The sequence below is a fragment of the Cyclopterus lumpus genome, chromosome 18, assembly GCF_009769545.1.
Source record: "Cyclopterus lumpus isolate fCycLum1 chromosome 18, fCycLum1.pri, whole genome shotgun sequence".
Taxonomy (NCBI): domain Eukaryota; kingdom Metazoa; phylum Chordata; class Actinopteri; order Perciformes; family Cyclopteridae; genus Cyclopterus; species Cyclopterus lumpus.
Window position 1 is genome coordinate 14,000,743 of NC_046983.1, and position 23,176 is coordinate 14,023,918.

Below are 23,176 nucleotides of genomic sequence, written 5' to 3' on the forward strand. Positions count from 1 at the left end.
TTGGTGATCTTCTATAGATTCTGTTCTCTCCTCCCGTCCTATTCAGCCACCTACTCCCACTGTCTGCTTGGTCAAAAGGCACCTCGGCAAAGCACAAGCAGCATTGATCATTCATAATCATTCACGTTGATGTTCAAAGGAGTCCTCGTCACACAGGAGCATCAATCCCCCGAAGTTAACAGGTCGCAGCATCATCAGTCTTTCCTTCACACAACCAGCTGATGACAAGACATCGTGTGTTCAGAAGTCGAGGCTGGACAGAGAGGAACTCAAACTTATGCCGAGTCACCTGAGTTAGGGATGTATCTGGGGCTTCCAGTTCCTGTCCTCCAGGCCTTTTGTTTGGTTGGCAGCCACAGTATCGACACAGCCTCCTGTAGAATAATATTCATGCTTTATGGTCTGTTTGACTCTAAATGGATCATAATTTACTAAATGAACATCATACTGTAATGAAGAAGACTTGAAACTAGAGATTGAGACCACTCATGTTTTCAATGTTTACTGAGGGAATAAATCAAGAGAGGAGTAGAGTCATTCTCTATAGACTCCTATACAACCAGAGGAGTCTCCCCCTGACAGACATTTAAAAGAATCCAAGTTTAAGGGACTTCCACATCGGCTTCACTTTTCCAACCTGAAGGTTGCTGCCATGTTCGCATCATAATTACACGTTCAGAGCTGCCGGCGGACTGTAAAGAACGAGATAATGAGTGAAACCAAGTCAATGTTGACTTTTTGTAACGTAACTTACAGACTTACCTCATGGCGCAAAGACCTGTTACGTGACAAGTGTACTTATTCTAACCAAGTACTTCTGTTGCCTCAGTAAACCTAAAAAATAAACTCCCTCAGTTGGGAGTTTATTTTAAAAAGACACATAATTGGGAGGGAGAATGTGTTTTCATCTCTAGGAGACTAACCCAAATGCTAAGTCTTGTGATTGCGTAAACAGACTTATGTCCCCACAACATGTGTAATACACACAAACACACCTCAGAGTCCTCTGATAACAGGGACCAAGCCACAAACTCCAGCAGTGGAAGGATGGCGGCCAGCCTCGACCCCTTTGGCCCTCTGGGATACAGCAGCTTCTTCAGGTCCTCATCCGACACATTGTTGGACTGGATACACACACATACACACACACACACACACACACACACATACATACATACATACATACATACAGCATTTTCAGGGCGCTTTGGTTTGCGAGAATTTGGTTTCTATGTCACTCTCTCTCTCTCTCTCTCTCTCAGACAGACACACACACACACACACACAGAGACACACCTCTTGGACATCCCTCAGCTCCACCGCCCACTGCTGAAGCTTTTCATTGTGTTTCTCCACGTCAGTTTTCTCTCTCTTTCCTCCGTCTTCATCTCTTCTACTTGTCTTTTCATCTGTTGGTCTGGTTCCTTTTTTTGCCTGGGAGTAGAATGAATAATAACCATAGAGATGAATGTGCAATCAATGTAGGACAATAAAAGGCGAAGGCCAAAAGAAGGCTTGCTATAACTAATGCAAGTTTAAATCTTTTTTTTAAACATAGAAAATGTGCTAAGCCTCAAGGATACACACACTACATGATGTGCAAACAATGTAAGGACAAGTAAGAGGAAGAACAATTAGTCTAATTACAACTGAAGGTGAACACAGCAGATATAAAATATGGGGCATTATTGAATTATGTTTAATAACCATGTTTCGCTCCAGCGCCTCGGCCCACTGGAGGATCAGACTCTTGCTGGTCTCCAGGTTGCCCGGTTCTTTGGTGCTCCTTTCTGGTGCAGCCTTCTTACCACCTCGCTTTCCCTAAATCAAGCAAAGACGGAAATTAATGTTAAATAAATTATCATAATCAAAATGTTTACATGATGAAATTGTGTAAGTATCCCAGCTTCGTCATATCTCTATAAATGTGGACCATATAAATTAGTATCTGTTCACATATACTTTCTGGCAGTTGTATCACAGGGATATGACGTCATGTGAAATGTACTAACATCCATCCATCTATTCTCCTGTTCAGGGTCGCGGGGTCACACTCACATACACACCTACAGGAAATTTAGAGTCATCAATCGACCTGAGCTGCATGTCTTTGGACTGTGGGAGGAAGCCGGCGAACCAGGAGAGAACCCCCTCTGCCACAGGGAGAACATGCAGACTCTGTGTCTAGCCCCGGCTTACCTTTCTGTGAGGCGAGCACCCACACTGCCGTGGAGCCCCTGGACTAACATCATCGCACAAGAAAAGAGTCATGCACGTTTTAGCTATAAACAGGAGTGCAGCGGGATGTGCTGCGTACCTGGCGGATGTTGTTGACCTCGCCCGCTAGCTCATGAAGAAGTTGTAGGCACTCTTGCAGACTCTGCATTGATTTTAGATTAGGCTGGAGGAAAAGAGAGGTTATCCTGTGGGTCCACCCAGTGTCTTTCTTTATTTCTTTCTTTTCCACTTTGTTCCCGTACATTGACACGCTGTTGCTCACCTTCGCTGCAGGAGGACCGCTCTGAACAGGAAAGCTGTGTGAGGATTCTTGAAAATCCTTTACCTTGTGGGATCAGAAGCAATGTGACACATCCTCAGCGACAATTGGGACGCTTTCATATATTCATCAAACCCTCTCGTCATTATGTTATATGATGTTTAGCTCACCTGGAATTCACTGAGGCTGGGTTTATTCCACGGTGCCGAGCTGGAAACACAGCTCTTCTCCAGAGCTTTATACTGTAGAGGAGACAACAATGTTTGATTAATACACATAGTGGCAAGGTTGCATTATCGTTGTAGGAAGCTGCCCATCATCACAAGAAGAATACCTGCTTCCTGGTGAGTGTGGGCTTATCCTGGGTCGGAGTACTCGCCGCCATCCTCCATCCAGATTCAGTAGCCGGTAAAGATATGTGACAGACATTAAACAGATGCCAGCATATATATATATATATATATATATATATATATATATATATATATATATATATATATATATATATATATATATATATATATATATATAACACATGTTGCACAGTCATTGTTTGTAAGTCATCCTTTTTGGGATGTACCAAAGTGTGTGCCAATCCACTTAGAAGTGGAGCTATTCAGCCTAAAAGGTTCAAATGTGTAAGATTGCCGCACACAGCATTCCACCTCGACTCCTGGGTCTATACAATCTAACGGTACAGTCATCACATAGAAAAAAACAAAAGCCAATTGCTAACTGTTCAGAAAGTCACTAGGAGACTACTTTCCCGGGGGGAGAGCGTGCAGATGCTCCGGCGAGTACTTTCCCGGCAAATTACTTAGAACAAGGATGTTCGCCCTATGTCAGCTGGGATAGGCTCCAGCGCCCCCGCGACCCTAATGAGGATAAGCGGTATTGAAAATGGATGGATGGATGGATGGTATTGAAAATGGATGGATGGATGGAAGGATGTTATTATTGACAAGCCCCTCGGGCAGCTCTTGTCAGGACTCAGCCAGCCGGACTCCCTCCTCAGCCCGTTCACACAGTGACACCCGGTACCTCAGAGCGCGCTGCCAGGGAGCTACGGGCTTGGAGGCGGGGACAAGCCAGGTGCGCTCCAACTCACACCTGAAGCCACGCAGCTTGTCCCACAGCTGCAGCTCGTCAGCTCGTTGTATTCGGGGGGATAAAGATCAGGACTGTCTGTGCTGACGTTGCGAGTTCGTGCCATGATGTCCGTGGAGTTTCCGCCCTGTGTCTTCACTGAACTTTCCCTCGTGTCTTTGCTGACTTTTTTGTGTGGAGTATTTTCTTGGATTTTTTGGGGTTTGATGTTCGATCACCCGTGGACTAAGGGGACACTTTGAGTTTTTTTTTGTGTTTCTTTTCCCAGCGACTTGTTGTGCTCAATAAACTACGCTGTGTGTTCGGCTAGAACTAAACCTTCCTGTTGTTGTGCGCTTGGGGTCAGAGACAAACCATAACAGCTCTGCCTCTTTGTCCTCTTATGTTGGGCAGACTGAGATGACAGGACCATGAACTGTGTACTAGAAGTGGACTTAGTCATCGTGACCTCACAGTTTGTGGACTGTCGTTTTGAAGCTTTGAGTTCAATGATGAAGTTGTTTTTTGCAACCGATAAAAAGAAGTTACCACATTTGGAATGCGGAGAAGTGACAGAGATGCCGCTCTGGTAGCAGCAGCGACCTGTCAATCACAGTCAGCCCGCCCTTAAGCATTCTGCCCTTTATGGTCTATTTGACTCTAAATGGATGGTAATTTACTAAATAAACATCATGCTGTATTGAAGAAGACTTGAAACTAGAGATTGAGACCATAAACTCATGTTTGCAATGTTTACTGAGGGAATGAATCAAGAGAGAAGTAGAGTCATTTTCTTATAGACTTCTATACAATCTGACTTCTTTTTGCCATCAGAAGAGTCGCCCCCTGCTGGTCAGCAGAGAGAATGCACGTTTCTTTTCCGCATCGGCTTCACTCGCTTAGAAAGGACAGGCTGCAACTAGCTGGTTAGCATGCTAATTTCAGCAAATATCTCTGTACATAAACGTCTCTGAGACAACGTCAACACTGTAACCTCTTCACATACAGTACTGTTGATGAATATTGTTCTTTTCTTAATGTTTTGAACTCAATTTCCGGCCACATGGCACACATTGCACCTTCAAGGGTTTGGAGTTGGATGGATGGTCTTGCGTAGATATTGTAGATGTGCATATTTTATGAATATTATATATTTAATGAATATCCATTAGCAACTCTTTTGACAAGAGATGAGATTGAAAAAATCCACAGTGCCATCCCTAAAACTTCTAGTCTGTTGGGGTATCATCATGTACATTAGGAGTCCCTTTTGGCCAAGTCCACACTAATAATGCAGGTATCTTTAAAACAACAGTCCAGTTTACATGCACACGATCATCATGAACCAGTCTGATAAAACAGCTTGTACCAACCTCTCAAACGACACCATTTTAAAAGTATCTCTCAGTTATACTTAATTCACCTACTACGTCATTCTTGTGTGCTACACAACACGAGGATGAACAGAGTCACATCAGTCATTCCTAACGGAAGGACCAGGAGCTTTCTGTAAAACTTAGAATCCGTGAAATCTGAGCAAAACGACTTACCCACTGCCCAAGATGTGTCGCTTGTTTATCTGTGAAACAAGAGTCTGGTCACCTTATTCGTGTCTGGACTTGAGACTTTGGCCCTATTTTTTTATGACCAAGTTTACTGTCCCAACCCACTTTTACAGCTAAACATTGGGTGAGTCCCGACTAAAGTGTCTCACCGCCTCCCACAACATGAACGTGTAGAAACAAAGAACTATTACAGACGTTCTGCAGTAATTTCTAAACGGTATTTTTCACTTGGGCTGCAGATGAAGATAGAGGTTTATAACCCTATGACACTTTTATATTCTACAGTTAAAGTGTTTAATCTCATATCTTTAAATGTGACTGCCTGAGGGGAATACAAGAGGGTATTTTATCTTCCAGAATTATGTTTCTGGACGAGCGGGAAAACGCATTAGGACCATTTAAAGAATACAAATAAATGAAATAGAAAAAACTAAATCCCAGATGTTGTTTGGTCGACATTCTGATATTCTGAAACCCTGGCTGTGTTAAAGGTGATATTTTATCATACTGCAAGAGTCAACAGTTTATTGGACACGCCTGCACAATCTCACGCAATACAACCATATCTCATGAAGCTCGTAATATCCATGACATTGTTCATGTTTGGGTGAAACAGCTAAAGTGAGATTATGGTTTGGGTTCAAAACACCGGTGCGGCCCATCAATAACCTCTCAATATGTTCTGTCTTATGAGACAGGACTGCATGAGAGGACAGCCCCATCAATCATTATGTGTACTGACAAGCTGTCTGCAGATCCTTAGCTAGTCAGATGTAGGCTTTCCTTCCTTTATTACCTATGCAGTCTTTATCCTGCGTCATATCAAATAAATATAGATTGCTGCAACAATGAATCCTGTTATAACATGTGTCAGTAAATGCAGAGAGGAAGAAATTGTTGAGGGAACCAGTGCAAAGATTACTTCCTGGTTGGCCTCTAAAAACACATCAGCCCTGCAGCACTCTAGTGTGCTCCTCGAGTTCGTATGAAGTTGAACCAGTCTCTCATTTTTCATACTGTAGGTCATCATTTATAATAAATTATGTATTTTCCCCACCACATTTGGACAAATCCCCTCTTGAAAATGATATATGTTTGAGGGTGTTTGGTTTTTTTAATTTAAATTTTATGAATAGTTTTATGAATATTTTTATGAATATCGGGTTTCTGGTCTGTCTTTTTAACAATAAACCATACCACAGATGTTCAATATTCAGCTGGAATATGGTGGTGCACTTTAGGGTTTGCCTTCGCCGGAAAACTCAATAATTCCATTGAGACCTGGAGTGTTTTGGAGCCGTGACATCGAGCCCCGTTCCACTGGAGGTCAGCAGAAATCCGTTAATGGGTAATCTGGTTTTACTGGACTTCTGGGAACAAGGAAACAGCCTCATTTGGGGAACATACACAATAAGGGCTGGTAGCTGATAAACATCCAGTCATATACAGTATATGTTCCACTAATAACACATTTCAGATGAACTCCAGTAAATGCACGGGACAGGGAGGTTATATGTGTACAGATTATAAAGCCCTCTGAGGCAAATTTGTAATTTGTGATATTGGGCTATACAAAATAAACTGAATTGAATTGAATTAAATGCACTGCTTAATACAGCTAAGGAGAAATAAATGAGCATTGGCTTCATTTGGTCAAACACAGAGATGTTAGATGTTGGTCAAATACCGATTTCAATGGACTGTAAGACCAGGGGCGTTTGTAGGATTCAAAGAAAGGGGGGGCTAGGCCCAAGGGGAGCATCACTTTTGTGAATGTGTGGGGCCCCGGATATCCATTTTTTCTAACAGTTCATAGATTGGTTCAATCAGAAAGAGTGTGATTTTGCTCTGAAGTTTTGCTTGCATTCAGTATATGATAACACAAGAGACAGAATTTCAGGGTCATAGTGATATTGTATGGTCATTTGGACACTCACTGAGATAAAGATGAACTAGTTCAGTGTCAATTATACCATTCAATGTAAAAAAATATTATAATAATCTATATTAATGCAAAGGATAGAGATATGTCGATAGTTATTTCATGTATTTCGAATTCGCTCGTTCACACTCTCGCTCACTGGAGACAGTTTCTAACTTCCCTTTCATTTGCCTCAAGTAAACCTAAATATAAGCAGGTAACACTCTTTAACAACTACCAACAGCCACATTCTCTAACTACCTGGACTTACAGGTAAACCTAGATGTAAGCAGGTAATGTTATAGAACTTAATTGTGATAGACATTAAACAAGGATCAAAGCAGAAGAGTTGGTTTAAGTCTAAGTCTTGATCAATAAGTTCAAACCTATGTAATAAAAGACTGTTGATACAAAGGAATATAAGAGTGTTCTTTATTTTCTGGCTTGCAAGCGGAGAGAAGTTTACAGAGGCACGTTTCTCAGAGACAGTGTAAAGGATTCATACGGACTTGTGTTTGTCTTTCGTTTTTAAGTGCTCAAAACAAAAGGTTACTCCCTGTGAGTTGTTATCTGTGTTTTCACAGTCTCGGACGGATCCACAGCACACAGGCTCATTATTTTCTAACAAAATAATGAGGATTTTCCAGGTGAAAGACTGGTCATGGTTATTTTACCATTACAGTAACAGTCGTTAACAACTACCGACAGACACATTCTGTAACTACCTGGACTTACAGGTAAACCTGAATGTGAGCAGGTAACAGTCGTTAACAACTACCGACAGACACATTCTGTAACTACCTGGACTTACAGGTAAACCTAAATGTGAGCAGGTAACAGTCGTTGACAACTACTGACAGCCACATTCTGTAACTACCTGGACTTACAGGTAAACCTAAATGTAAGCATTGTAAGTTCACTCCTTGCATCATTTACTTTGAGCTAAACTCATTGCTGTCGTTGACGAGAGACGTTACTTGACAGAGTGAGAAAGAAAGCGCAGCAGCATCCCAAAGGTCCTAGTGCCCGGGGATTATATACTGTTAAGTATGATGATAGGCTATTGGATTGTAATTTGAAGGGGGAGAAAACATACAAACCAGAACGCACGCACATATGTAGCATGTTAGAGTTATAAATAACGTGTCCATGTGAGAAACAAGAGTTTAATTCAATTACATTTTTTAAAAAAGGCCTAACGACGCCCCTGTGTCAGACTAATGAGCTTTAAAATATGTTTAAAAATGTGATTATGATCCATTTGTTTTAAGTAAAGACCCTTCTCATCATCTTATCAATCATAATCATCCATAGATTTATCCTTCATCATATGTTCATAGACTCTGAATAGCGTCTCTATGTGCTCCTCATCTATCTTTATGACCATTTTACTCCTTTCTGACAAGAGATGGGAAGATGAACTAACTTACCAACAGTAATACTTTATATATATATAATATATATATATATATTATATATATTGAATCTTTAACTGCTGCAATAAATTAAATGTGCCTTGGTTTTAGACTTAACAAGTGAACACGTAATCACTAATGTGAAATTCAGATTTTGAATGGGTGACTCAAAAACGTGTTAATATTTTGCTACTGCATCTTCATGTTTTATAGTAATAATCTTACTTTAATCTCTAATAATTTGGAGTGCTGCAGGGCTGATGCCATAAAGCAGAAATTCAAGTGGAATATTAAGGATGATTCAAGTATGAGAAGGGATCACTTTCTCATATATGCTCTGTAAATGTAAAGATAGATATCCATCAAAAGAACAGCGGGAATATTTCATTGGATATAATAAATATATGTTTTATTCAGAGTTGTTTGTTGCCTTTAATTATTAATACTAAATACCTCTACATTATCTCACAGTGCATACCTCTGTACAGTAGGTGGCGGTATGCTCCTACTACGCAACGGCTACAACATGCCATTAAAATAAAAGCAGCAGAAATAGAGGTGGCACGTGCCCGTCTACCCCGTTGCGATAACGTAGTCTATGGAGACCATAATGGGGAAAGACAGTAAAGTGGTCTGTGGGGGGTTTCAAACAGTCCCTCTCTCAGAGTCCCGGTCGGACTTCCCCGGTCAGCCGTACTCCGTGTCCGTCCTTAAAGCCGGATACTGTCTCCTCCAGGCCGACGGGACGATCCGGGCTGATGGGACCATCACCCTCATAACGGGACCCAGGACTATCCTGGTGGATACCGGCGGGCCGTGGGACCGGGACTTCCTCCTGGAGACGCTGAAGGAGAGGGGTCTGGGACCGGGGGACATTGACGTGGTCGTGGGGACTCACGGACACTCGGACCACATTGGGAATCTGAGTCTTTTCCCAACAGCGGTGATGATTGTCGGATATGACGTCAGTGAAGGGGACGCGTACCGTCCCAACAAACTGGCAGAAGGGCACGCGTACCGTATTGACGAGCATGTGAGTCTCTCTGGGGGTTTGAGGGTTTAGTTTAAAGGGAGTGTCGCATGCTGCGCCCTTACGGACTCACGAATAAATACCCACAATTGTATACAATATATATTTTTTGATGTATTCATGGTCACGTGGTATTGTTGCACAAGTGCTGTCCCATTTGTACTTGCACCATGTCAAGCCCTTGCAACCTCTCACACTGTAAATAAAAACAACAATGGCATTTGAAGGCAGTAAGGCCACAGTGGAGCGTGTATATGGTGCAGGAATAAATATGGTCTGATTCATGTGACAGGGTTCTTCTATTTGCCAGTGGGAAGTCCTGATGGGTTCCCCTGAGGCTCTGACGCCGTCTCCTCCCTCCCACAGGTGTCCGTCGTTCCCAGTCCGGGCCACACGGGACAACATGTCAGCGTCCAGGTAACGGGAACCTCAGAGGGCACAGTGCTCGTTGCCGGGGACTTGTTTGAGTGCTGCTCTGACGAGGACAGCTGGCGGGATGTGAGCATGGACACTGCAGTGCAGGAGGTGAGCCGCCTGGAGGCGCTCCGCACCGCTGATGTCATCATACCGGGACATGGACTCCCTTTCAGAGTCCTCAGGAACTCATGAACCCTTTAAAATATATATATTAATATTACAATACATTGTACAGAGAAATCTATATATTTTTATTTGATCACTTAAAAAGTGAGCATTTAAAAATCTGTTTATACGTGAAACAACAATAACGAAGCAAACAAAGGGAAACACAAATAAAGACAATATGCATGAGGGAGATGTAAATGTATGCATCTTGTTTTTCATTTTTTTGTTACAAAGTATTTTTCCAGTTATTTGAGAAGTCTTTGTTTGTTTCTATCTCAGAAGCAGACCCAAGAGATATTGTAGCTCAACACAAGACAGACGGATATTCACTGTGATATTTGTTTGTACAATGTGAGTGCGTCTTAAAATTCAGATGTTGATGAATCGACCCGGAGCATGTGTTTGAAGAGAATCTCCACAACAAAGAAGAGACGACACATTGTTGTTCTCCGTTTCGCTCTTCAGAGGCTAACCTCCCTTTCTCCTTATTTATTTTTTTATATATAGAAGATGATGTAGTGACATGGTTCTAAAACTTGCAGCCAGACATCATTTTTCCAACACATAAGATTGAAGGAAATGATTGTGCCAGAGACTGATACGATTACCACAGAAGAATAAGAAGAAACTACAGAGGAATCATACAAACATATAGCTTTTTAGGAGTTTGAATTAAGTGTGTTTTGTCAATGGAGTCTGGCAGCTTCAAGGAGAGCATATTAATTGTATGTTAATAATTTCAAATTCTCTACATCCGTGTTTTGAGTTATTCACTTAACCAGTGCGTTCCCCGGTTGTGTCATGTTTCCACCGCCGGAGACCATAAATACCTGTGACCTTTCCCACACAGGATAAAAGCCACATGTCAGTGGGTTTGGCGGTCCAGTGGGGAGGGACGAACACGAACACACACACACACACACACACACACACACGCCTTGAGAATGTTGAAAGAATTTATCACACACACAGTTCGTTGTACCTTTGAGCTGCCACAGCGCTATCTCTCACGCTACACTTTCCATCAGCGTCGAGACGCACATCTTGAGGGGGAGACACATAATAAACATGAACCAAAGCTTATGTTTATTAATGCACCGCTCAATTGAGAGATTCTTAGGCTACATAAAACATCCAAAATACCCATTTCTCCTGAATTCACCAACAGTTTGCATTCGATAAAGCCCCATTTAAACATAACATTTGAGAAAATTTGATGAACATAAAAACAATTGTCGTCTTAATATAAGTAATTAACTGGCGAAGTTTCATGTTGTAATCTATTAGTTCAAATCTTTACCCTATTTTCTTTATTTGCTCCCTTACTACGACCCAAAAGCAACATCCACTGCATCTGAAACAGCTGGACTATCGGTACGATGGTAAGATATTAATATTTAAGACTTCATTATGTGGCCTTAGTTTATTGGCCCTAATATTATGGCTCTCATTAACTCAATGGACCTTTGTTGTGCTGGCCTGTATATCAAAGAGCGGGATCTCCCCTTGAATTGTCCTGGTTTTCCTCTCGTGTGCAGATCTACGCTGTCGTCGTGCCAAGTGTGTGTGTGTGTGTGTGTGGGGGGGGGGGGGGTGTCAGTGGCAGTACCAGGCACGGAGAGGAGGGGTTTACAGAACCTCGCCATAAAGCAGAAAGCATGCGGCCTCAGAGACGCTGCATGCTTTCTGCTTCTCCCGTGGAGCCATAAACCTCCACCGTCCGGAGATCTATTATTATCATTTGGGTAAACACTGCATCCGATGCACCGATGTAAGCGGAACTTTCACAGAGACATGATTTCTATATTAGCCATGTGGGTTTTACTTCAAACAAATGCATTATAATTCAATTATTTAGAACAGATTTTAAAGCTCCGTAGTCTGAAATCTGTATTTTACCAACATCTAATATCTCTGTGATTAGTCTGACCAAATGAAGACACGTGAGTTTTAAAAATGGATGCTCTCTAATTCACTGGGTTTGTTCCAAGGTTGTAATGTTTATAGAGTAAAATCTGAATATTCATCTTCATCCATGATTAGTTTCACACTAATCGCCATTAGACCTTTTGAAAGTTAATAACCAACAGTGAGGTTGTTAACGTTAGAGTCTAAACTCCAGGGTCAGTTGATTATTAACTCCTTTATTCTTTTATTTTGTGGGGAAAAAAAGGTTGTTCATTATCTTTGAAATATGACAAAAATACTGCTTACTAGTTATGCAGCTTTCAACTGCATGCCATTGTCTTCACCAGTGGAGGTGTCGTGGAGATGGGATTACATGGGGGGAAATGGTACTAAAAGATGGTCTGTGGTGCCAAATGAGAACATTTGATCTCCCTGCAGCTGTCCATTGAGTCCTGGTCCATGACCTTTGACCTCCTCTGCAAAGTCAATGCTGTGACTGGTTCAGGGACCGGTCACAGCATCGACTGGTTTGAGGATATGACAAAAACATGTCCTAACATCTCCACCAACAGGTGGGTCTCCATCTCCCCTCTTTAAGGCGCGGCTACCTTACCCGACAGGTCGCTGCCACGGTCTGCCATTGTCCGGTCTGGTAGTTGTCCGTGTCTTAGTCGTCCAACTTCAACCCTTTCACAGTGTGTTTTCAGTTTGTGAAAGTTAATTCTGACTTTTTGGTGTCAATGGCCACAAACCAGCGGGTGATGACGTGCACTTATCTACAATCTATGATTCACTCAATTGTCCCTCCTGGCACCCTTACAGTCAAGATGGCGATAAAGAACAAAAAACAGGGATCGGGTTTGGCATTGATCTGCAGATGCTCCGGATCCGGGTTTGTTTTCAGCCCGGCTTTTTGCTGCTGAAGCGGTTGTTGATCAGAGGAGTGACGAGTCATCAGTCAATAAACAATCATGGCGTATCATAGCAACGACAAGATGTCTTCGAGCATACAGTCATAAATGAGCACAACAAATATGAGGCTGTATGCGACTTTCGCCGTGGACACACAGATCACACACAGCACATGATGATGATAAATATAGAATATATATATGTATATATAGTTCTCAGGATCCCTATGACTCTGGACCTGTCACTGCGTGTGCACCGTGCTCATCATTATTACTCATACCTCCGTGGATTTGGAGGTCAGGGTCTACTTCACTTCTCCAGAGATAAGACCGACAGTAATGGAACACCATGAGTCACTGGAGCTGCTGAGGATGAAGGCTTGTTAGGATGGGAATGGATTCCTCCTAAGAACTTCATGGCTTTATTCCTGAGTGTGTGTATGTGTGTGTGTGTGTGTGTCTGTGTGTGTGTGTGTATGCGTGTGTATCCATGACAGCTGTTGGTTAAAGTCTATTTGCATACTCCCTACACCCACACATTTGAATACAGTGCCATAAGACACTGATAAGGTAATCAAATCATAAACGCACACACACACACACACACACACAAACACACAAAGACGTGTACTTCTACTAACTGGAAGCTCTTTATCTGGGTTCTGATAAAAGATACTTCTTGTTCAGGTTAAGCAAATATGATTGATGGAGACACGGAAGAGACAGCAATGTAACACGGGCGTCTATAATTTTCATAATTTTCATTCCTCAGAATGAATAATCGTTATGATAAAATGTTTTTTAATGTGATATTTGACACATCAGAGAGAACGTATTTTTGCTTCATGTTACTCACTCAAATGTTATGTAATTATTATTACATTTTATTCTGATTATTACACCACTGGGATTGGTTTTCTAATGTACTGAGCGTACAGATGTTAGCCACAGCTAGCATGGTATGCACAGCTGTTTGTGTGACAGCTCCAGTTTGCCCTCGCTCTCCTTGTTTACAATTTGCACTTCCTAATGTAACTAAGTATGTTTATTATGCTTCACCACATTTATCTGACAGCTTTAGTCACAGATTCTGATTTCTGCATGCAAAACGTATAAAAAGTACAGCTAAAATGATCGATTAATTGACAGAAAACAATTTAAGACTATTGCAAATGGTAAATCCCTTTTGTAATATGAATAATTGTAATCAATCAATTAATCCTAACCCTTAATGAAAATGTACATTGCTAAATTCAAAATTCAGACCTTATGATTGAGGGATTGCCTCTATACAGCTCTCAACATGGCGACAGCGGAGCCAGTGGCGAGCAGATTAACGGCAGCAGTGCTAACTTTTATCACGGCGACGCTGAGGGCATCGGCAGCATTATCAGCTGTGACCGTCATATTAATCTCAGATAACAACAAACACTGCTCAGGCGGACATTTATTCATCTAAATCGTTACTTCGAAAATAGCTGTTAGCTGCTTTAATAATGCTCTTAATTTCAAATGTAGCACCTTCAATCGTTCAAAGTGAGCTCCAGCTCCAACTTTAATACTTTAACTGATTAGGTCAAACATAAGGCCACATACTTATACTTAAGTGACATTTGTATCCAGTATATTATTCTGTTTTCATATTGTAGTATTAGTACTTCCACTGAAGTAAAAGTTACAAAATATGTTAATGTTCAACTTCAGCGGGTAGACAGTTAATTATTATTAACAACTGACACAGACACACAGACACGCACACACACAGACCCACACAGACACACACACACACACACAGACCACACAGACACACACAAACACACATTTTGCAGGACAATAGCTGAGTGTTTGTGTGTTTAGTCAAAGTAATGTAAAATAAGCAAAGGTCAGAAGGGAATGACGAGAGAAATAAGACTATTTAACTACATTGAAAGTAATAGTACTCTCTACTCAAAACATTTCCCCTGTGATTGTGAATTAAAGGATTATCAAAATACTTTCTGTCATTTTGGCTATATAGTGTTTGATGGTTTCATTTATTTAAAAAAACATCATATTTCATTAACTTTTCATTATTTTAAATTCAAAAAGTAGTAACTCAAGCAGTCGGATAAATGTAGTGAAGTAAAAAGTACAATATTTACCTATGAAATAGTGAAGTATTCAAATGTGTACTGTACTATAGTAAATGTACTTAGTTACTTTCCACCATTGGCATTAGCCAAAAGGATTTTATATAAAACCAATTTCCAAAAGAAAAATGGTGCTTAAAGGGGAAAAGTACTTGGAATAATGTGTATTCTGTTATTTTCTACTTTCTGCTTCATACGGTGTATGCTGTACAGATCACAGGCTTGGCCTTTATGGCTCTTATGGAAACACAAACACACACACAAACCCATGGCATAAAGTCTGGGTCATAAAGCGGGTGATACTCAGGCTTATCACCCATAGCTCCACCTTCATACCCTCCACCCTCCAAACCATCAAATATATATTCAAACAGTTCCCTTCTGTGACATCTGATGCACGAAGCTGCACTTGATGTGTGAGAAGAAAACAAGGTGTCACTGATAGAGGAGCATTTTTTTTCTTTGGAGGAGCAGCCGGGATTTGTAGACATTTGTAGTAATTTTGTTACCTTCTTGACCAACGTCCATCCGCAGACATCATGTGCACAGGAGCCTGTTCTAAGTTCATCGCCATCCCGCTCTACGTGATGGCTGCGGTGTCCATCATCTGCAACATCATGCTCTTCTTCCCGGGCTTTGATACGACGTATGCAGCCGAGGACCGGGAGGGAGAGCAGCGCCTCACCCAGGAGGTCAAATACATGGCGGGCCTGATAGGAGGAGGAATCCTGGTGAGTAGCTTGAGGTTAGATTGAGTGGGATTAATGTCCAAAAAGGTCCAGAATATATGATCTACTCAAACTAGTTGGTAGAAGAGAGCCCTTAAACTGCGTTCTCCATCTTGGTTATGTTCAACGGAAATTTATTTTCTCCCATAAAAAAAACGACCTTACCGTTGAAAACGAAACAACAATACTACTTGGTAAGGTTTAATAAAACATCCTGGTTTGGCTTAAAAATAAATTCAACGGCTGTGAAAGTCGCCTGGGTGAAAGTCCTGCGTGTGTTGATCAGAAACGCGTATATAGACGTAATCCGGTAGAAAATACCTTTAACTTCGGACGTAATTGACAGAGCAGTTTCTTCGTATGGGAACGGTATCTTTAAGAGAACAGGCTACATCATGGGAAGTATGACCCAACCTTTTGTGCGGCTCTCGGGAAGCTTTATCAAACCAGACAAAACCCGATGACGTCATAGTGATGTGAATTATAACAGAACGACTGTGTTGCAAACTGAGACGAGGCGTGTTGCATTGTGGGAATTGTAGGACCCTCTGTTTTTGGAGCATGACCCATACTTAGGGACTAAAAGTAAGGATATCTGCTGTTGATCCATCTTTATGGAAATGTCATTCTTTAAACGGCAGTCCAGACCAAATCACGGGCTTCTCTCGTTATATATCTGTTTCTCTCCTCACATTAAATATGTCATCTCTCCGTCTTTTTCCTTCCTCCGTCTTCTGCTGCCAGGTCCTCATTCCTGCCATCCACATCCACCTGACCAGTGCTAATGGCTGCTGTGCCAACCGCTGTGGGGTAAGTACCAGGAGATGTCGCTGATCGTAGACATACGTTCAATGCCATGTTATCACCATCACATTCAGATATTATCCTCCAGCTGTAGCTGAAATACTTTTCTGTGAAGCGTGACAATCTTCTTTAAAAAAAAATCTGTACTGTGACACGTTTATCGGGGCAAAGTTACACAAAGTAGATAAGAGTCTGACTCTGAGGACCCCTAGTGTTTGTATCATGAAAGGCACTGTGGCAGGTGCACAATGCAGACACTAGTATGCGTTGTCAGTGCAGTAGCACAATTTGCAGCAATGGAATATAATATTCATAGCTATGTTTTTATTAGTGTATAATCACCATGAATGAAGAAATATGTGTTTTTATTTGAAGAGTGAGCCCTTCATATCTACATAGGGAGCGGGTTCTCTTCACGTGGTCCACCATCTTGCACTGCCATCTTTCTACAGTAGCCCAGAACGGACAAACCAAACTCCGCCTCTAGCGTCTGTTTACGTTGGCCCCTGAGTGAGGGGTCGTCAGTCGGTTGCAATCTGCAACCAGGCCGCTAGATGTCGCAAAATCCACAAACACTGTCTCTTAAATAAATCAAAAACACACTTGGAAACACACAACTTAATAGGGAGCTAATGTCGCAATAAAAATGAAAAGAAAAGTAACATAAAAAAGACAGACATACGGGGCTAAACATAAACAAATGTAAATTTAAAGTTCTCCAGACAGTTGCAGTGTCATGTTGAATCTGACTCCACTGTGTGCGCCTCCACACAGATGTTCCTGTCCATTGGCTTTGCAGCGCTGGGTGTGGTGGGGGCCGTGTACAGTCTGAGTGTTGCTGCCCTGGGCCTCGCTAATGGGCCGACATGCCTCTGGAGCAACGAATTCAACACCAGTCCAGAATGGGGGACGCCCTTCAACAGCAGGTACAAGCCGGCCTCCGTGGGTGGACGTCACACCTTTTAATGAGACTCCATCTACTACATAAAATGCATCATTCTCCTCCTTTGCAGTGGCGGGAGCTACCTGACCGACAAGGAGCAGTGGAGCTGGTGTCTAATTCCGGAGAATGTGGTTGAATTCAACGTGGGCCTGTTCTCCACTCTACTGGTGGCGGCGTGCGTGGAGCTCGCCCTCTGTCTCATCCAGATGGTAAACGGACTATTTGGATGCATCTGTGGCACCTGCGGCAAAGAGGTGAGAGCAGAGAACGCTAAAGGGTATGAGAAACTAAAAGGGGGGGGTTCTTACTTGTACTCAAACACACCTCCGTCTGGCCTCATTTCTATTCAGCCGAGATACCCTTTGGGCCCAGCTCACCATATTCACACGGTGTCCATTTTGTTATATATATATATATATATATATATATATATATATATATATATATATGTAGTTCTCAGGATCCCTATGACTCTGGACCTGTCACTGCGTGTGCATGTATATCCAGTGTCTGTCATAAGCCCGTCCAATCATGTGATTTGAGCTGTCAGTGTTACTGACTTTTAGCAACAAAAAAAATCTAGCTCTGGCTTCTGCAGTGTCGATGTTACAGTTAACTATTTTGTTATAACAAAGATAGAGAGATGGCTTTTCAAATTAAAAGCTTTCCATCAGCGAAGCATATTCAGGAAATCCAATGTTTTCGTCGCCTGATCCGCTGCTATTGTGCAATTATAATAAAAGAAATTACGGCACATATTTGATGCTATTTGATCAGTTGATTATAGACTGTTGCCATTAATAGATGGTGGTTCCTGGTTGGTTGCACCTTAAAATACTTTGATTTGATGTGAAAAGTATTTTTTTGTGTCATCCTTACAAGTAATAATGTAAAGTACATAAAGTAACCCCCGTCTCTCTGCCTTTGCTCAACAGTGAGCTCAACTACAACACACCATGACTTCTTGAAGTAGAAATGACGGGGATCATCATCATCATCACCGTCTCCATCATCATCATCATCATCATCAATTCTGCTGAGCGACGGGGCGATGAGCTAGGGTTTGAGCGTCTTCATTAATGCAGCGTAGCCACTGTCCAAATCATCGTTGTTTTAAAAATGTTCAAGAGAAATGACTGGGGTGACCCGTGAATTAGTACTTCCTCAACTATTTACTTGTTCTGATCGTAAACTGTAGATGGTTAAAAAAAAAAAAGATGTACCTTGTATTTGTAACTTAGTATATTTGAAGATATTTTGTAATAAAGCTCTGAACATAAGCTAACAGAGGAGATAGCGAGAGGTTTTAGAAGAGGCAGCCAAAATAATGTAGCATAGAGTTAACGACCCAACTGTAAAAGTCAAAGGTAAAGTCAGCTCTGCTTCCACCAGCTACAACATTTAGATAATAAAACAATAAAATAGACACAATTTGTTTGGATTCTGTCATTGTTTTATCAGCCAAATATACACAAACCAATGTTTAATTAAAGAGCAAATATTTGATCCAGAGTGGGACCTGTACATACTACTCAAATATTTCCATTTCCAAAAGTAGTACATTTTTGAATATGTATACATATACTTTGCATAACTGAAACTTTAAATGTTGTACTTGTAACCTTACCATTTTTGACAAAGTAATTCTATAATTTTTCCTTGGTTTTTCCCTTTTTATTTCGAGCAGTCTTCTTCCACAACTGCAAATAGAAGAGTTATGATAGCTCATTAATGTTGGCATTGACGAGTTATATTTATTTACCACTGAATAACAGTGAATGTTGGCAGTAAAATGTCAAAACATTTCACAATACCTTGGATGAAAAACAACTGACCCCGACGTGATTTGAACACGCAACCTTCTGATCTGGAGTCAGACGCGCTACCGTTGCGCCACGAGGTCTAGGTTCCCTTCCTCTTAGAGAATATCATGAAATAACTTAACTACTGTATCTCTGCTCTAGTAGGTTGTTTATATTGAATATGACTCTCCCCTTTCTCGATGATGTAAATAAGCTGTCAATCTGTGTTTCATTACAGTAACCTTTCCATTTCCAGTCATTACGGTCGTTAATGTTGTTTATGTATTAGCCACTAGAGGGCACTCTCTGACAGGATATAATTGATAAGCAGTGACTCAGTATTGTTAACGTCATGGCCAACTGTCTGCAGGCTCTCAGTAATGTCAGTGTGCTAATATGTCAAATCAGAACTGAAGTGTTTATAAACGATGAATCTGATATGAAGGCGGGAGTCCACTTCTGTCTCTTTTGATCACATCACTTCTGATGACGGTGACCGGCCTCTGCTACAACAATTCACTGAATCACAGCTGTCTAAACGAGTTGGACTTAAACATGTTCCTTATGATTTCAAACGTGTAGCTAATGTAATTAGTTTTTGTTGATAAGTTAAGATAAAATAAACCTTTATCATGCCCCGTAGGGAGATTCAGGTGTCGTATAGCAGCAACAGCAGAGAGAATGAAAAGGTAAGAAGAGCAGGTAAGAGAAAAGAGTCAAGAACACAGCAAGACAAATAATAATCAAATATAAAATTAATAAGGCAAAGAACGAGAACACTAATGGAGATGAATACAGAGCTGCTGGCTGTTTTGAATATATATGAATAGCCATCATAAATATAAAAATTAAAATGTGTGAATATATGCTATGTCTACCAAAACACTATATGAGGTAGTCTTAGACCTGCTTGACCTGGATTAGGGCTTGGATTAAAAAAGGAGAGAACAAACTTAAATAACAATCAAAGTGTTGAAATGTATATCTCAAATATCTTAATATAATAACAGCAGGTTTAAAAGCGGCAGACTAACGAAGAAACAGAGAGAGAGAAAGAGAGATCTGAAGATTGGTCAACTTCCTGTGCCTCACACAGAGTGACAGGAAGCTGTGGTGACACCTTGTTATATACACTCGATGGGTGACACACACACACACACACTTTCCTCCTCTGCCTCCGGATCCTCACCTCTTCTGATCACCCGACAGGTAAAGTCACACCCTCACCTACTTTCTACATGAGCTGCACAATGTTCTACTGTACTGCATGTGTCATGCAATATCTTTTAAGGTGAAAACGCATGTGCTGATGTGACTGTAAATGTGGGTGCATGTGGACTGTAATGGAATCATACCAATGGGAAGTTGTGAGAGCAGAGGGATGACCAGCTGCCAGTTTAACAACCAGATGTTTGATGAAATAGTGTTTGATGTTCTGCCGAGAAAGCATTAAAGATCATTTGATTATAAGTTGCAGGTTGCATCAACGCAAGTAACACAAGTCAGTTCTGCTTTCCATCAGGGACAGCAGCTACACTGAGAAAATAGATGCTGTTCCTCTTGAATACATGGTGCTTTATTTATATTACATTAGGCTACATTGAATAAAGCACATTTAAAGTGCATCAAAGTAAAGTACTTTGATCAATGTCAGAAATAAGTAGTCACCGTGAAATATTTGTAGAACAACATAGATGACAATATTGAACAATATAGACTTCAGCACACTGTCCTCTTCAACTGCACTCAGAGGTGTTTATTATAGTATTTTTACAATATATAATGTAATCTTTACATTTTTGACTAAAAAATAAGAAAATATTAAAGATCGTCGTTGATAAACTGTGTCCCCGTGGAGCTAACATTAGCACAGTATGTTAGCACATCATTAATACTACTGGAGGTAAACTGAAAGTTTATGTTACACACTGCTCATGCTTTTGTTCATTAATTTCATTGATAAAGATGGAGGTCGCTGACCTATTGTCGACTCTTCTGTCTGCTTCTCTCTTTTTGTTTTTGCAAAAATTAGATAATATTTCTTCAGGGAGTGTAGTTAGTGACAGTGTGGGCTCTGGAGTACATTGGCTCACCTCCTCAACCACTTAGACTCTTTTTAACCACTCCCTTTTCTCTCTTCTGTTACTCAGGTAATGATGTCGAACAACAGCTCCACCAGCTACCACAACAGTACAGGACACACCAACATCTTCTTTGTGTGCATGTACTCCTTCATCTCCGTGGTGGGTTTCATTTTTAATCTCCTAGCACTGGTCTTTTTCTTCCACCTCACCAAATCCAGATCACAAACCATTGTCTACATGACTAACCTGGCCATAGCAGATGTACTGCTCATCCTCACGTTGCCCATGAGGATCTACTACCATCTGGGATTTGACGACCTTCCTCAGTGGCTGTGTGAAGTCCTTGGGTTGGTCCTGAAGGCCAACATGTATGGGAGCATCTTTCTCCTCACTTCCATTTGCTTCGACCGCTGCATGGCCGTCACCTTCCCGATGTCGACCCGTGTCCAGGGAGGGAGGAAGAAAGCGCCGCTGGTTTGCCTCGGAATATGGATGCTCACCTTTGGTGCCAGCGTGCCAATCTACCTTTCCAAGCACCCACAAGTCGTCCACAAGGATTGTTTCGATGGCCTGCCGGTCTATGCCACAAAGCCTGCGGTGGTTTTAACCACTCTGTTTGTGGGGTTTGGAATCCCGCTCGTAATCATGCTGATCTGCTCCTGGGGTCTGGCCCGAGCTGTCCGGCGAAGCTCCGTGGCCCAGACCAACCTGGTGGACGGCAGAAAGATCCAGAGGATGATCACCACCAGCCTCCTCATTTTCGTACTCAGCTTCCTCCCTTACCACGCCATCCTGGTTCACCTCTCTCTGTATAGAGAAGATATACCATACCCGATGCAGGCTGCATACCGCTACAGTCTGGTGGTGGCATGTTTCAACACAGTACTAGATCCCGTTGCCTACTATTTCACCACCGACACCTTCAGGAGGAGCATCGACATGGATGCCGTACGGAGGATGTTTCTTCTGAATAGCCAAAGTTTGGAGACAAACAGGAGCAGAATGCTCAACATGTCGACTGCTGAAGAACCACTCAACAGACACTGCCGTCCAAAAGTTTCAAAGCTGCTTCGCTAGTCCAACCCAGTCATTTTAAATCTGCAGTAAACCTTTGAGTGGTATGAGGAAGCCATAATTTCCGTATTGTTCCAATAATTGTCGCCTATTCATATAATAAGTGAAATATTAACCACTTTTGCATCTGGCATTAAAATGTCTCTCGTTCCCTGACTGTGTCTAGAATAACCCTGATAACATTGACACCTTGTATTCATTTGTGTCTCCAGTGTCCACGTTGGGATCCGATGGAGAACCGGTCACTCTGTCGAGCTCAAACAACGTCACGTCATCCTCTCGTTTTGCTTGTATACTTCCGTCGTACCAAATTTGACCCCTGATCTCGTCTCGACTATCCACGAGTGTCTTGAATATCCATTTTGAAAAGCTTTCTTGAGGTTTTCTTGCTACTAGCTTAGCTCGCTAACTGGCCAATTGTTGCTTCCATGCTGGGTTGGAACAGTCGCGCATGCTAACGTATTTTTACCTCACGTAGTTTTTGTATGTCGACCGAAAATGCAATTGCATTGACACTTGTTGATCAGCGTGCTCACAATGCGTCCCTGACCACCTCCGGATTATTTTGCAATGTGCATGCATTTAGCAAATGTTGCTCTGATATGTAGCAGTGAGTTTTCTAAATGAACTAAATAAATCACAGGAACAATTATAACAATCATCCATTACTATAGAGTTTCATTGTGACATGACA

General features: G+C 41.6%; 3 protein-coding genes and 1 non-coding gene across 4 annotated transcripts; 3 read left to right on the forward strand and 1 right to left on the reverse strand.

The window, feature by feature from the left end:
• The first annotated feature begins 9,021 nt into the window (after positions 1-9,021).
• mblac1 (metallo-beta-lactamase domain containing 1) lies at positions 9,022-10,284 on the forward strand. Its single transcript, XM_034557302.1, has 2 exons — positions 9,022-9,517; positions 9,881-10,284. The coding sequence occupies exons 1-2, from the start codon at positions 9,083-9,085 to the stop codon at positions 10,121-10,123; spliced, it is 678 nt and encodes a 225-aa protein (XP_034413193.1). The 5' UTR covers positions 9,022-9,082; the 3' UTR covers positions 10,124-10,284.
• A 1,174-nt stretch (positions 10,285-11,458) lies between these two features.
• zgc:172079 (uncharacterized protein LOC563398 homolog) lies at positions 11,459-18,482 on the forward strand. Its single transcript, XM_034557798.1, has 6 exons — positions 11,459-11,481; positions 15,582-15,778; positions 16,520-16,585; positions 17,354-17,505; positions 17,593-17,799; positions 18,458-18,482. Exons 2-6 carry the CDS (start codon positions 15,587-15,589, stop codon positions 18,480-18,482), a joined length of 642 nt encoding a protein of 213 aa, XP_034413689.1. The 5' UTR covers positions 11,459-11,481; positions 15,582-15,586.
• An 871-nt stretch (positions 18,483-19,353) lies between these two features.
• On the reverse strand, positions 19,354-19,425 carry trnaw-cca. The gene has a single exon. It is a non-coding gene; the product is annotated as a tRNA-Trp (tRNA).
• Positions 19,426-20,431: 1,006 nt separating this feature from the next.
• On the forward strand, positions 20,432-23,143 carry LOC117747703 (lysophosphatidic acid receptor 6). Its single transcript, XM_034557103.1, has 2 exons — positions 20,432-20,533; positions 21,475-23,143. The coding sequence occupies exons 1-2, from the start codon at positions 20,462-20,464 to the stop codon at positions 22,483-22,485; spliced, it is 1,083 nt and encodes a 360-aa protein (XP_034412994.1). The 5' UTR covers positions 20,432-20,461; the 3' UTR covers positions 22,486-23,143.
• The last annotated feature ends 33 nt before the right edge of the window (positions 23,144-23,176 follow it).

Coding starts and splice junctions, on each gene's coding strand:
- LOC117747703 (XM_034557103.1), top strand. CDS start 20,462: ATGGGTGACACACACACACACACACTTTCCTCCTCTGCCTCCGGATCC. Junction 20,534..21,474: donor CTCTTCTGATCACCCGACAG/GTAAAGTCACAC, acceptor TCTGTTACTCAG/GTAATGATGTCGAACAACAG.
- mblac1 (XM_034557302.1), top strand. CDS start 9,083: ATGGAGACCATAATGGGGAAAGACAGTAAAGTGGTCTGTGGGGGGTTT. Junction 9,518..9,880: donor CGTACCGTATTGACGAGCAT/GTGAGTCTCTCT, acceptor TCCCTCCCACAG/GTGTCCGTCGTTCCCAGTCC.
- zgc:172079 (XM_034557798.1), top strand. CDS start 15,587: ATGTGCACAGGAGCCTGTTCTAAGTTCATCGCCATCCCGCTCTACGTG. Junction 16,586..17,353: donor GCTGTGCCAACCGCTGTGGG/GTAAGTACCAGG, acceptor GCCTCCACACAG/ATGTTCCTGTCCATTGGCTT. Junction 17,800..18,457: donor AGAGCAGAGAACGCTAAAGG/GTATGAGAAACT, acceptor TTTGCTCAACAG/TGAGCTCAACTACAACACAC.